This window comes from Helianthus annuus, chromosome 11 (assembly GCF_002127325.2).
Source record: "Helianthus annuus cultivar XRQ/B chromosome 11, HanXRQr2.0-SUNRISE, whole genome shotgun sequence".
Classification (NCBI taxonomy): Eukaryota; Viridiplantae; Streptophyta; class Magnoliopsida; order Asterales; family Asteraceae; genus Helianthus; species Helianthus annuus.
Genome location: NC_035443.2, coordinates 30,548,154 through 30,563,008, shown reverse-complemented (window position 1 = coordinate 30,563,008; position 14,855 = coordinate 30,548,154). Strand labels below are relative to the sequence as shown.

The following is a 14,855-nucleotide window of genomic DNA, read 5'->3' as shown; positions in this document are numbered from 1 at the left end:
GGATGCGCCACGTCATCTACTACTCTGATGACCGCAGAGGAGACCAAGAGGATATTCCTCTTGGTCGGACAGCTGGCGCTCGGCGGCAGCTGGCAAGGCGTTCCTTCCCTCCTTCATTCTTTGGCTATAAATAGAGGACTCCTCCTTCAGGTTTAACATTCTGCTCTCTCTCTCTCTCCCTCTATTTCACCTACAACACACGCTATTCTCCTCAGAACAGTACTTATTCTCACGCCGGAGGGTGGTCACAAGGAGAACCTCCCATATTCCCTTCCTTGTGGCGAGTCACTGGTGTTCTGTTTTGCAGGAACCCAACGATTGGCGAGTGGAGAAAGAGATTGAACCCTTATATACGAGACGACCCAGCTGGATAACCATGTGTTAAACCATTCTCATATCTTTTCTCTTCAAAAACACTCTCTAAATGGTTGAACAAAACCCTTCTCTTCACGTAGACGGAGAAAGCTCTTCTTTTGGACTGCCTACGGACACCGTTCACGTCCAAGCGCACCAACGGAACGGGACCATCAGAGAAGAACCAACAAACAATGAAATTCTTGATTTCTTTGGAAGTGCTTCCAGAGTTATCAATCAACCCACTCCTGGAGTTATCAACCAAACAGCCCCTAGAGTCACCAATCAAACAACTCCTGGAGTTCAAACGCCAAACCATGGTGCAGGCCCTTCAGCACCATCGGCACAGGCACAACTAAACTTCTCAGCCATGTTAGGGCTACCTGAAGGAGAAACTCTGGCCTCCTGGTATGCCAAACAGACAGCATCACTAAACATGGTCCATGCGCAGTTAAGCGCACAACAAGCATTGCTCCAGGCGCAAGCTGCTCCGTCCGCTTTTGTTACCCCATCTCAAAAGCAGCCAAACACCCAAATTCCACAACAGGCGCACCCGAACACGCACGCGCGGACCTAGCAGCATGAACGATCGTCCACCATCAGGAGGCAAAGCGTGCACGACACGCGTGATACCTATGGTGAGACAGAAAGAAATTATGAGCAGTACACTTACCAGCAGAGAAAACCTCCGTTGCATAGTCGCCTAGGCTCGCGCAACATCAATAACGAATGGGAGAGTTACAATGAAGAAGATGACCCAACTTACAGGCAAGAAGAAAGCTTTGTTTTTAGCAGACTACAGCTTCTGCTAGGTGACATGTATGACGAAAGTTGAATTTAAATTATTAAACCTTTGTGCATGTTTGAATACTGGTAAAACATCTGGAACAATCAAGTAAACATTTTTAAAAGCTATTTACTTGCAACAATCTTTTTGCAGTTACTCCTAAATCAGGAACTTGTCTGCCATTGGATTGAAGGGAGGAATTAATGCTGGATTAGCTGATCTCACAGCATGGTTGTAAAACAAGGTCTCCAAGGCCGAGTACTCTCCGAGTAGTCGCTACAAGGTAGGTTGCCGAGGCGACTTTCTTCAACTCCGACTAATTACTCGGAATCGATCAAATGCGGTCAACATTGGCCAAAATCGGATCTAGTAGGTCAACTCAGGCTGAGTTTGACTTAAAATAAAATAAAACATAATTTCTATTCCTATCGTATTAAAGAATGAATATCAATTTCACGTATTTTGTTATAAATATTAGTAAATTTATGTTATTTGACATATATTTTATTTCCGAAAACTAATTTCTTTATAATTTGGCATCTCCGAGTACTCCCCGTGTACTCTCCGCCTAGGCCGAGTACTCTCAACTCCCCGGTCGACCGACTAGGGAGCGCCTAGCGACTTTTACAACCATGTCTCACAGCATTGCGAACCTTGCAAGTGAACACTCCAATGAACAAAAAATATACAATATATACAAAAAGGTAACAATAGTACCTAACAAGCAAGGATCAAATTTTATATATCTTTTTTTCAAAACCCTGACACTTTTCAGGTTCCATTATTTTTACTATGTTGATATTATAATTTTTTTTACCTGAATAAGTTAATTCATTGTCAAATGTTACAAGAATCAAAACAGACTTATGATTTATCTTTTCTTTGAACCGACTTTTTGTTTTGGATATTGGATTGTGAGATTTGGGTATTTAATAGTGAATATTTGGTGGAATATATGTAGGTTAAATTCTAGTAGTGACGAAGATTCACCATGTAAACAAGGCTGCAACTGTGCTTCCTATATATGTTGAGGATCCTTCTAGAAGTGAAGTTGAAATTGAGATGGCTTTGGAGGTATAATGTTAGGATTTTGAATTTAGTATTGAGGAATATTAACTTTTATAGTTGATTTTAGCAACCTTGCATTGTTTCATGTCAAATTTATGGCACTGATGTGCTGCAGCAACTGAAACTTATGCATTCTTGTGTATTATAATGGTTTTATATAATTATGAAGGCCGGAGAACAACATCCTGGAGTGATGATGGTGGCTTGCTACATGACAAGGCAATTCCGTGTGCAGCCGCAGTGGCACTGAGCCCGAGCCTTCTTTGTTTTGTGACAACAATGATGATAGTTTTAGATCCGAGTCGAATTGGTTTTGTTGTTTTCATTTTTCCTTTTTTATTAGGTTGATGTACAAGTTGTATTGATGGTGACAATGGAACTGTTTGATGATCTTCGTGGCCGTAGTTGCCTTCGTATTGACGGTGCAACAGTTGTTGCCGTGATGATTTGATCTTAATAGTTATATTCACATACTGATTAACCCCGCCGCGGAGCGCGGGTGGAAAAATTCCTAGTTGTTATACAAAGTTGATATAAATGAAGAGTATGGTATATTATGTGTTGAAAATGTGTTTTGAGAAAATATGTAATTTTATAAATTAAATGGAATATATGAAATTCCCTTTAAGTTAAACTTGATGGTAAAAATATTATGAAGAAAATATGTAATTTTATAAGTTAAATGGAATATATGAAATTCCCTTAAAGTTAAACTTGATGGTAAAAATATTATGAAAATAAAGTTAAATTAAAAATTTGGTCAAACATGAAGTTTTAAAATGTTAACTCTTTATTATAATTTTTTTTTACATATGATAATATGTATTAACCCTATAAAAGTTCGAATCCATCCCCAGATAGTTGGGACCAAACAAAATTATATATTTTCAAAAAGCAACTTATTACATGCTGGCTGGATAAGTGACTTTTCCATGTCATTTTGAATATTAAAATTTTAATGTGAACAAATTGTATATTTTTCATGTCTTTAAAAAAAGGCCAATTATCCATCCTTTGGCCTATATAACTTGAACCACATCCAGTATTGCACCAACTTGTCACCTCTAAATCTCTAATGTCATCCCATAAAATGGAGTCGCGATCGGATGATCTCTACTCACCTCTCCTCCCTCCTGTGATGGTTGACGGGCAACCACCACTCGAGATGCTCTCGGTCGACCAAGCGTTAACCAAATATTGTGGTGAGTTTGGGTTTTGGCAACTCAAGCATTTTGTTCTCACGTGTATGGCATGGGCGCTTGAGGCGATACACACAATGGTTATGGTTTTTGCTGACCGTGAACCCGGTTGGACATGTGAGCCTGGCTCAGAATGTCTATTGAATTCGAACGAGAGCGTTTGTGGGCTTCAGCCAGGTTCATGGCGATGGGACAGTAGCGAAGGGTGGTCAACAGTGGCTGAGTGGGGTCTAGTGTGTGGACAAAAATACAAGGTTGGGCTCGTTCAGGCTTTGTTCTTTTGTGGTTGCATGATAGGTAACACCCTCCCTATATCTTTAAATAAGTGTACATGGAATACATCTTCGCTTTCTGATGAAATCGTTATATTGATGCTCGAGCCAACCCTAACTCGGGCTCAAGCTAGCTCAACTCTATATTTTCAACTGAGCAAAAGACTGGGCTCCTATTCGACTAGTTTCCAACTCAAGCGAACTCTTGCCATTATGACTGGCTTTTTAATTTGTTTACGTATATGTTTTTTTTTTTTTCCAAAACAGTAAATAAGCGTTAACAACAATATCAGATTAATAAAATCATATAGTATATCCAAAAGATTCCACTTATTGTGATTTGATCATGTTTTGGGCTTTTATTAACTTCAAACGGAGTCTTAATAGTGAAAAAGCTAGAGATAGTGTGTTTCACATGATTTGGTAAATTTGGAGGAAAAGTGAAGATTTGGGTTTGCGGTTATAGATCTCAAGTTTAAATCGGATTTTAACAGGGTTTTATCGCAGTGGGTTTTTGAGCTACAAGTTTTCCCTAGAACTAGTAATGATGGTAGGCTTGGGCCATCTAGCGTCGTCTGCGATCACAAGCAAATGGAGTCGCTTTTTGCCATTGGATGGTAGCTGGACTTTTATTTCGTTGGCCGTTAAAAAAAATTACTCTACTTAATCAATGAATGATTTTCGTTTAAGTTTTAATAACTACATTTTATAACTAAGATTTAGTTTACTTTTTTTTTTTTTTGCTAAACTTGCATATACTATGGGAATTGAATCCCGAACCTCCTCTTACCCTAACCTTTTAGTTCAACTTTTGTAATTTAAGTTTGGTAAATTAGTGACAAAAAAGTTCAATTAATATATTATCTATAAAAAGCGATTTTAAAAGGTTATTAATCAAAAAAAGTTATCAACAAAAAAATTACACTAAAACTACTAATTTTTCATTTATCATGCAACACTATCGAATGAAAAATTAAAGAAAATTTACTTAACCCTAATTAACCATCCTAATGTTTAATTAATATATAGGAAAGGAAAACAAAAATACCAACATATTGAAAGTTGTATACGTTGTAGTCTATAGTAGATACCCTTCATAAACGCAATAATAAAATAAACTTTACAAAGACAATGAACAAAAAAAATGTATCAAATTGAATTAATACATCGCAAACACAAAGAGATCCCGAACTTAATTAATAAAGAATCAACGAACATTCAGACACCATTTAACCCTATTGTTTTACTATTTTTTGGTTGGATTTTAAATTTAATATATATATATATATATATATATTAGGATCCTATAAAAATGACACTTTTCGTGAGAAGTGTGAGAAGTCATAAGAATTGACATGTAGCCGTCATGCATGTTTTGGACTTATACATAATATTTTGGGTTGTTTTGACAAATTTGGGACACTGAGCCTTGTGTGGTCATCCACCCTGTACATGGCTCAGGCAGGCCTTGCATGGAACCAAAAATTCAACCACCGACTCCGATTTTGGAAACCATTTAGGAATGCGAATGGTTGCAATAAAGGACTTGTTACAGTTCTTGGTCCGGACCTTTACTTACGTTTAAATAGGAGAATATTAGGGACACCATTGTTAATCTTGTCCCGACGACTACTTCAATGTGAGAGTGAGAGTAAATTGAGAAAATTAAGGAGAAATTAGTACATGGTAATGTGATTGTCACACACCATGCAGCGTCAAACAGGTTTAAGCTATAGTCCTTCAAGTAATATACCGATTTATTACTATTTCATGAACGAGCGCCACACACTACCTTATTTCAATGCACTAAGGGCTAGCTTGTTATGATTGTGATATTCTTATCCCCATCAGTTCATCATAGGTCCGGGACCATCTTGGATTTGGACGAATGATACAGCTCCATGACGTGTGTTTTCGTCAATAACTTCCTTGGCTTTCCTTTGTTCTTTCCTCATAAGTCCAAACCATTACTAGATCGGATGACACTTTGATGACTCGGCTCATCAAAAGAAACAAAAATAAAAGTACCCTACTTTGCAACTTGTTTCTCCTTTCGTTTTTTGATAAATGATTTCTTCTTTCAACTTGCCAATACAGTTTAGCATGTTTGACAGCCCACTTTACTTGTTCTTCTCTCAACCTTTTTAAATAATGTTTGGAATATGAAATGCCACTTGCAACCTGATGGATTGATAGATGTAGAAGCCATCAACAAATTAAGATACCTTATCTATTGTAAAATAAAAGGTCAAGAGCTTTAGCTCTAATTTAAAATGAAAACATAAGTAGACCAAAAGAGTGCTACATTCTACATTGATGCATTAGTTTGGAGGTACATTTAAAGATATTTTCTTTTGCATCATTTTCTTTTTTCATCAATTTGAGATGGATATTTTTTCCTACAAAGTTTATATTTTTTAAATTTTTTATTGGTGTCTGATGAAAATTTAAAATTTTATTACAAGATATTGGTTATGAAAAAATAACTAAAGAATAATGCTAGAAAAATGAATTTATGTGTATGCTAAATTTATATTTGTGTACTTATATACACATGTGTGATGTTTGTATAGAGAAAGAGAGAGCAAATACACAAATGTCCCCGTGGTATAGAAAAAAGATAGATTTAGAGTCTAGCTTTGAAAGTGACAATTAATTTTGATATTTCTAGTTTTAGTTTTTGTAACATTTTTAAGATCCAAACACTAACTTTTTGTCTATTTTTAATAGAAAAAAACCTCCAGAGTAGTTTGGTCATTCTTGTAATTTAATTTATTATAGGAAAAAAAAATAAAATCTAGTATGGTGTATGCATTATGAACATCACTTTATTTTCCTAGAAATATCATAACCTTCTTTTAAAGTGTCCCCAATCCATCTTAATTAAGATGGTTGATCTTATTTTGCAGGTGGCGGAATATGGGGTTACCTCTCTGATACCAAATTGGGAAGAAAAGGGTCACTCACAATTGTATGCATTATGAACATCACTTTAGGCCTATTAACTTCCATCTCCCCAAACTACTGGATCTATGTCTTTCTCCGTCTACTCACCGGCTTCAGCACTGGTGGGATTGGTGTTTGCGCCTTTGTGCTCGCCATTGAACCCATCGGACCCACCAAGCGTGGCTTTGCCGGCATGTCCACTTTCTATTTTTTCTCAAGCGGGATAGCTCTTCTCTCAAGCATAGCTTACACATTTCAATCATGGCGGTTTCTTTACATTGCTTCTTCCATACCTTCCGTTATCTTTCTTTGTCTCATGCTCCCTTTCATTTCTGAGTCCCCTCGTTGGTACCTCATTCGTGGTAAAACCGATGAAGCCATGAAGATCATGCGAAATATCGCCAAATCAAATGGAAAACACCTCCCTGAAAATGTGTACATTGTCCTAGATCAGGCAGCCAATAGTTGTGATCACAACTGCGTAGAAATCGGAAAGAATGAAATTGTCACGATGTCTGTCATAGACGTGATAAAGTCACCATCAACGAGAAAACATTTGCTTCTTCTTATGGGAATCAACTTTACAAGCGCGACTGTGTACTATGGGCTAAACTTAAATGCCACAAACCTTAACACTAATATCTACCTCAGTGTGTTACTCAATGCAGTTGCGGAGATGCCAGCATATCTTTTGACCGCAATCTTAATAGACAGGTTTGGGAGAAAGTCGTTAGGAGTTGGAACACAATGGTTTAGCGGGATCTTTTGCCTTATAGGCGGCTTGATGGGAAGCCATGGGAGCTGGATGGTAGTGAGGACAGTGTGTGGAGTTTTGGGAATATTTGGGATGGCTGGAACTTATAATTTGTTATACGTATACGCGATGGAGTTGTTTCCAACAGTAGTCAGAAGTGCAGCGATCGGATCTGCAAGGCAGGTGGGACAAATAGGAGCCATACTAGTACCTTTCGTCGTAGTTATGGATGCTAGTCTTTCGTTGATGGTGTTTGGGGCATGTGGGATTGTGGGTGGTATGCTTATGTTTTCCTTGCCAGAAACATTAAACAGACCCTTATATGACACCATGAATGGAATGGAGGATGAAATAGACAAGTCCTCAATGCTTGCTTAGTCAACCTTGAAGTTACAATGTAATCTTGATTCCTACAAAGCTTATCTTATTTGGCACTTGGGCTAAATAGCTAGTGCTTTGTTTGAGCCTTTCTACATACCCTATCTCATATTGTAACATGTTAATTGTTATTCTTATCACATTGCCATTATTATTAAACGTATTAAAAGTAGATTTGAGACCAAACAAAACACACAACAAAAAACCTTCATTTGAAGTTGAGACTTTTTAACTTCACTACTATAGTAATAAGCTAGTTCTCATATATATGTTTTAATTTAGGTTTTAGTAAATTTGTAAACCTAAATTGGTTTTACTTTTAGGGAAATGATGAACTTTGGTTGTTGTTAGGTTATTGATTGAATCCTTTTACGCGTTTCGTTGTTCACGAATTTGACACCAAACGTTTTGGATTCATCTAGGGAGTTAGTTTTTAGACTTCAGTTGGATTTCTTCCATGAAATTGAAGCTCAATTGCTATGTTTTCCACTAATTTACTTCTGTTACAAATATATGTTGCTTGAGCTTGAGTAACTAGGGTTTTTTTCTACATAAATAATCTATATGGAGGTTGACAAGTCTTCATGGTTGAATCATAGATTTAGATTTAGATTTTATAAGATATTAATGAGTTTATAATTTAGATTAAGTGAAAAAGTTTATTGTACAAGCATATTATTTATAAACTCAAAGTTTATAAATAATAAACTTTAAATCCATTTAAATTTATAAAAAATATAAATAAAAAAGAAAAATTACTTTCAATCATATTAGTCAAATATAAATTAGTCAATCTAGTTATTAAAGGGCATTTTAGTCATTTTAGTAATATTTAACAAAAAAAAGTTAACAAGGTTTGGCCTTAGTACTCAACATTGTGATAAAGTTTGGCCTTAATACTCAACATTCTGATAAATTAGAACGTTAAAATTTGATTTATAACAAAAAACTATTAATATCCGACATTGAAATACAACATAAACCACAAGGACCAACAGTGTAATTTTTTCAATTATTTTTTAAGTTTGCCCACTGTGAAGCGCGGATATAAACTGCTAGTTCTTGTACAAAGTTGATGTAAAAGTTAACCTTTAGGTGAAATATATTATGAATTAAACTAAACATGAAATTCAGATTCGGTCAAACATGAAGTGTTAAACCGTAAAATCTTTACTATTAAATTATACCAGGACCGGCTCTATAGGCTTGGTGTCACACCCTCAAATTTCACATACGGAGTAATACCACGAGGCGTGCGACTGCCCAGGATCAAGCCACCAATCACATTGAACATTTATCATAAGTAAAATAAAACCATCATCATTATGACTAGTGACATAACGTTTAAGTCCAAAATCATAATAGTTTTGAAATAAAGTTCCAAAACATAGCAAGTTTTAAAGTAGAGCTCAATTGTCTAGCGGAATCATTAAGTTCATAAGCAGTTTAAAACATAAGTTCAAATGTAGGAATCCGACAACGGATTCTAGACGACCACCACAACGCTCCAAGCAAACTCCCGCACGGCATCTACGGACCTGCAAGCATGCAGTAACGTGTCAACATAAAGTTGGTGAGTTCACGGTTTTCGAAAAAGGTTTACTCGTTTTCCCAAAACATCATTTTATGAAATTGCCATGTAATCAACACATGCCATGGGGAGCTACCCCATTTTTATGTATATGTGTATGAATGAACCATTAAACTGTGCAGTACCGAAACTTTTGACGTAATTGTTAGTTCGCCCTTTTGGTCAATGTCTACCGTCATTGACCAGATTCCTAGATAATAGTTCACGCCCATCCTCCTCCAAGGCACGGTGTGAGGTTATCAAACCTAATAGCGCTATCAACTAATATTATGTCCGCCTCGAACGGCGATTAATCAGTATACGTGAAAAAGGGACTTTTATAGTATACATTTGTTTAGTGTATCAAGTTCCCAACTACTGGGAATATATAGAGTTCCCAAACCACCGGGAATATATGAAGTTCCCGTCCCAACGGGAATATGTGGAGTTCCCAACCCACCGGGAATGCATGCTTTTATTTTTAGTGTGAATTCACCTTGGATTGCTCGGTTAGATAGAGTATTGGTTAACCTTGCCCTATTAAGGTTACCATTTCTTAGGATTGTATATAAATGAATCACGTGTTTCATATATGTATCAAGTAACAATGTATTTCACATATTTCACGTACTTCACAAGCAGTGTACAAGGAATACCTATCATGTATTTCGTATCATCATGTATAACACAATTATCGTATATTATAGTAGTAACAGTTTGCACAAATAGAGTAAACAGTGGGGTGAGTGTGCGGCTTATAAGGTATTTGGGCTCATACAGTGTGTTATCTAAAACAAGAATGTGCGGCCCACTAAGATAAATTCAATAGATCATGTTGTGCGGTCCACTGAAAACATGGCCCATTATAACAAAGAGTGCGGATCACTGAGTGTGCAATTAGGACACTGTGTGCGACCTGTGGAACCGTACGGTCATACATTCCCCACTAAATGTGTCACACCCCAACCGATGGCGGAAACATCGGAGTGAGACGAAATAGATTGCTCAAGACATCATAACACTAGTACTCGTGACAAGTATTTAAATATTCGAATTTCATTTCATTTCAAAGAGTCAATTATAAAGATAGAAATCAAATACAACAACATGAATAAGGAATTACAATACAATAAGTATACAAAATTTAACGTAGGTATCTAAGCATCCTACTAGATTCCATGCATCATCAACATCGTTGTTAAACCTGCAACATGTTTTAAAAGCGTAGTTCAATACAAAAGTATTGGCGAGTATACAAGTTTTGTGTAGTAGCATATAAGTATAAAAAAATGATAATGAACAATACACATGGCAAACCTGGTTATCAAGATAAACGTATAAACTTGCATGCGATTTACAAGTCAACCCTCTGTGTATGAAACTAATGACAAGTTCATCACATAAGAATCACCCAGAAAACACGAATCAAGCATAACAAATAGTGAGCATGTATTGGATTGTTTGTTGGTATATTTGCATAAGAATGTGTATACTAAGTGTGTTTTGTATATGAAAACATGTTACACCCAAAAGTGTGAAAATGGTAAACTGGGTCAAGTATACTCACAAAATTGCTAATTCTTCCGATTATCCAAGTGTTGACGAGTGTATGAGATTAGGAGGTCGAATGTGTCCGGGTTGAAGTTGAAGGAAAGACTAGAGTCGGAATTCGGAATTTAAAAGTATAGCAAAAGTAAATATACGAGGAAATAACCATCTAGCAACTAATACTCGTTTTTGACACTGTCGCAGCCCCCGACCCCACCCTGGGAGCGGGAGCCGTGAACCAGCTAGATGGTATCGATGTTTATTAATTTGGCAGTGGAAAACCTTCGTCAGGACCGTAGTTAGGAAATATTTAATTGGGAAAAAACCGAAGTTCATTTGACACTACATTTGTAGGGGTAAACCCTAATTATTGAAAATAAAAACTCCTTTTTATTTAGTTAACTTTTATAGCCATTTTTCCAAGCCTTTAGTGCTCTCCACCTGGCTTCTATTGGCTTTCACATTTTGTTACCTGAAACGCGTTTTAAAAATATTTTGTCAGCAAGAAATACTGGTGAGTGCATCCCAATTTAATCAAATCGGTTTTATCACTTTTACAGAATTGAGGGCATCCGCAATTACATTTGTTTATATCTATCCAATTACTATTTTCTCCTGGTATTGATTTTCCTGACTGGTTGGTCATGCTACTATTCCAATAGTAACGAGTTTCAAGTAATGTATACAAAACCCCAACAACATACCGGTAGTAATTGTAGAATTACAAATACTCAATCACGGTTTAAGTGTTATTTAAAACATTGAGATTTTTGGTAAAACAGTTTGACTCACAAAAAGTAATTTACAAAAAGGTGTTAAAAGCAGATGTACTCACATTGTTTACTTAGGTAATACTAAAGCTTCCTGATGTACCTCCTGGTTACTATCTATATAAAATTTAAACAATGCACACGTGTTAGTAAAATAACCCAAATCATATTAACCGTACAACTCGAGACAGAATTCTAATGACGGAGTCGGGCAGAACCGACATGCATTACAGTTTTCTAAATCAATCGGGTGTACACACGAGACAGAACTCCAACGACTGACTGAGTCGGGCAGAGCCCTGACATGCGTTACGGAGCCCTAAATCAATCGTGTAGGGTAACAACAGGGTTATGGTACTTACAACGAGGCAGAGCTTCGCTTAATAGTGGGTATAATACCCGAGTATTATGTCTACTATATCTTGAGAGAGAAAAGAAAATTTTGAACGGCGAATTATGAGCTCTCGACCCCCTTTTATAGGCTGACCAGCCACTCCGTCGCGCCCCTGACCAAGTAGGCCTCGGCCGTCGCGGGCCGCGAGAGTCCACGTGTCGCGTATAGGCTTGACCAGTCACCAGCCTAGCCTCGGTGAGTCACGTGCCACGTGGCACTGTGCAGTGTCGACCAAGCAAGGGCCGTCGCACCCCGCGAAGGATCTTCGTTCGTCTATCGCAGGCCGCGAGTGACTGTTAAACTTGGTTTTTCTTGATTTTTCTAAGTATAGGATTATTCCGGGTCCGTTTCTCGCGTACAGGATATATTTAGGAAAGTTTAGGGTCATGTTAAGGGTTCTAGGATATATTTAGGAGGGTTGTTATATCCTCCCCACCTTGATTTTTCTCTATGAACTGTGGTCGGAGTGATGGTGGCGACGAGATTTGAGGTGGTGGCGGCAGGATGAGGTGGCGGTGGCAAGATGTGATGGTTAGGGTTTTAGGGTTAGGAAATTGGGGAAGATGAAGTGTATATGCAAACTTTTTTTTGTTTTATTTTTTAAACATTTAAATAAACGCATGAATTGACCAGAATACCCTTAAAGGAACAAACTTAACTGAAAATTTTAACCAAGTTAGTGCTAAAGGACGTACAGTGTAACGGGTTTTGCAAATAAAGGATTGTGATTGTAATTATTGAAGTTAAAGGCTATCCGTTGCAATCCGATACAAACATAAAGGACGAAAAGCGTAATTTACCCTTTAATCTAAATAAATCATTAATATTGGATGGTGCTAAAAAGACAATTTTACTCTTAAACTAATCTCATTTTGTATTGTACCATAAGTATAAATACTTGTATTTACTTAACTTTTATGAAATGCTTTATAATATAGTATAGATTATTCAAAGCATAAGTTTAAAAAATAGCTATTTTATTTTTGAGTTACGGTTTTTCTTAACTCATGAAATAAATATATCTAAGTTCTATCTCTTTTCTAAATATATTATAAATATTAAATAAAAACGATTCTCTAGGATACATTGAGAAAGGCCTCCAACAAGGAGACCCGATCTCCCCGTTTCTCTTCTTGATTGTCATGGAAGCACTTTCGTGGGTTCTAAAAAAGGAAGTCGATTGGTGAGCTTTCGGGAGTTCAACTTTCAGAGAATGAACAAGATATTAGTCATTTGTTTTATGCGGATGACGCGCTTATCTTGAGGGAATGGTCGAGAGAAAACTTGGAGAAGACCGCTAGAATTCTTCGGGTTTTTTACTTATGTTCCGGTCTATGAATCAATCTTCATAAATCTAATCTTTTTGGTGTAGGTACGACTGACACTGAGGTGGAAAATATGCTTGGCGTGTTGGGATGTAGAAGAGGTATTGTTACTTTTAATTATCTCGGTATAAAAGTTGGTGCGAACATGAATTGCATCACCAATTGGTTGCCGGTGATTAATGTGATGGAGACGCATCTAGCATCTTGGAAATCCAAACTGTTGTCTATCGGGGGGAGGGTTACACTTATTAGATCGGTGTTGGATAATCTCCCCATATATTATTTCTCGCTTTTTAAAGCCCCTGTGACTGTGATTAATAAATTGGAAGGTATTATGAGGAGGTTTCTTTGGGATGGTACGAGTAAAGACAAAAAAAAAATTAATTGGGTTGCGTGGGATAGAGTTGCGAGACCTAAAAAGGCGGGTGGTTTGGGAATTAGCCGTCTTAAAGACATTAACAAAGTTTTGCTTCTTAGATGGCATTGGAGATTCAAGAAAGAAGCAAACAGTTTGTGGAAGCGGGTCATTGTAGAATGTCATAGGAGTAAAAATTGGTTGTCGCTTCCTCTCGCCTCTAATTCTTCCGGATGTTGGAACGAGATTGTGAAGGTGGGAGAAAGATGTACTTCGGATGATATGAAGCTGAATTCTTTTTTCTATGGTTCGGTTGGAGATGGCAAGTCTATAAGGTTCTGGTGCGATTTATGGATTTGGGAAACTCCTCTTCGAGAATCGTGTCCTAATTTATTTAGATTAGAAAAATGTAAAGATTGTATGGTTGAAAGCAGAATCACCCTTGGAAGCACCGTTAAAAATTTGAAATGGAATCGGAAAAGAGAGCCGACGACAGCTGAGGAGGTTGGAGTACTTTTTGGGCTTTTGGAGCAGATCCATGATTACGTTTGGGCTCAGGGAGTGAATTCGTGGAAATGGTAGGTGATGGCCCAACTAATTTTACGGTATATGCGGTTAAACAACTATTTATTTCGGCTCCGAATTATAGCGATTTTTATAAAATGAAATGGAGCGGATGGATCCATTTGAAGTGCAATGTTTTGGCTTGGCGAGCGGAACTAGATAGACTCCCAACTAGGGTGGAATTGACAAAGAGAGGTATGATTTTACAAGATATAAATTGACCGTCTTGTGGTGATTCTATGGAATCATCGGCCCATTTATTTACTGCTTGCATTTTTGCATTGGAGGTGTGGGATCGGGTTGCGAGCTGTTGTAGGTTACCTGCTCTCTATGTGTTTGAGGTTAGGGATTTACTCTCTTTAGCAAAAGGTTTGAAGCTGCGGAAACATGAGACGAGGACGGTTCACGGGATTGTGTTAACGACTTTATGCTGTATTTGGATTGCCATAAATGAGATGGTTTTTCAAAGGAAGAATGCTAAAGTGGTGGATGTTATCGCAAAGATTAAAGCTAGTTCGTTTTTTTGGATTAGAAATAAATCTAAATTCAAATGTATAGAATGGAAGGATTG

The 14,855-nt window shown here is 37.1% G+C and overlaps 1 protein-coding gene across 1 annotated transcript; it reads left to right on the top strand.

Moving 5' to 3' along the window:
* Positions 1–3,244: 3,244 nt before the first annotated feature.
* Positions 3,245–7,930, top strand: LOC110889952 (organic cation/carnitine transporter 4). The gene is made up of 2 exons (XM_022137520.2): positions 3,245–3,705; positions 6,590–7,930. The coding sequence occupies exons 1-2, from the start codon at positions 3,285–3,287 to the stop codon at positions 7,756–7,758; spliced, it is 1,590 nt and encodes a 529-aa protein (XP_021993212.1). The 5' UTR covers positions 3,245–3,284; the 3' UTR covers positions 7,759–7,930.
* The last annotated feature ends 6,925 nt before the right edge of the window (positions 7,931–14,855 follow it).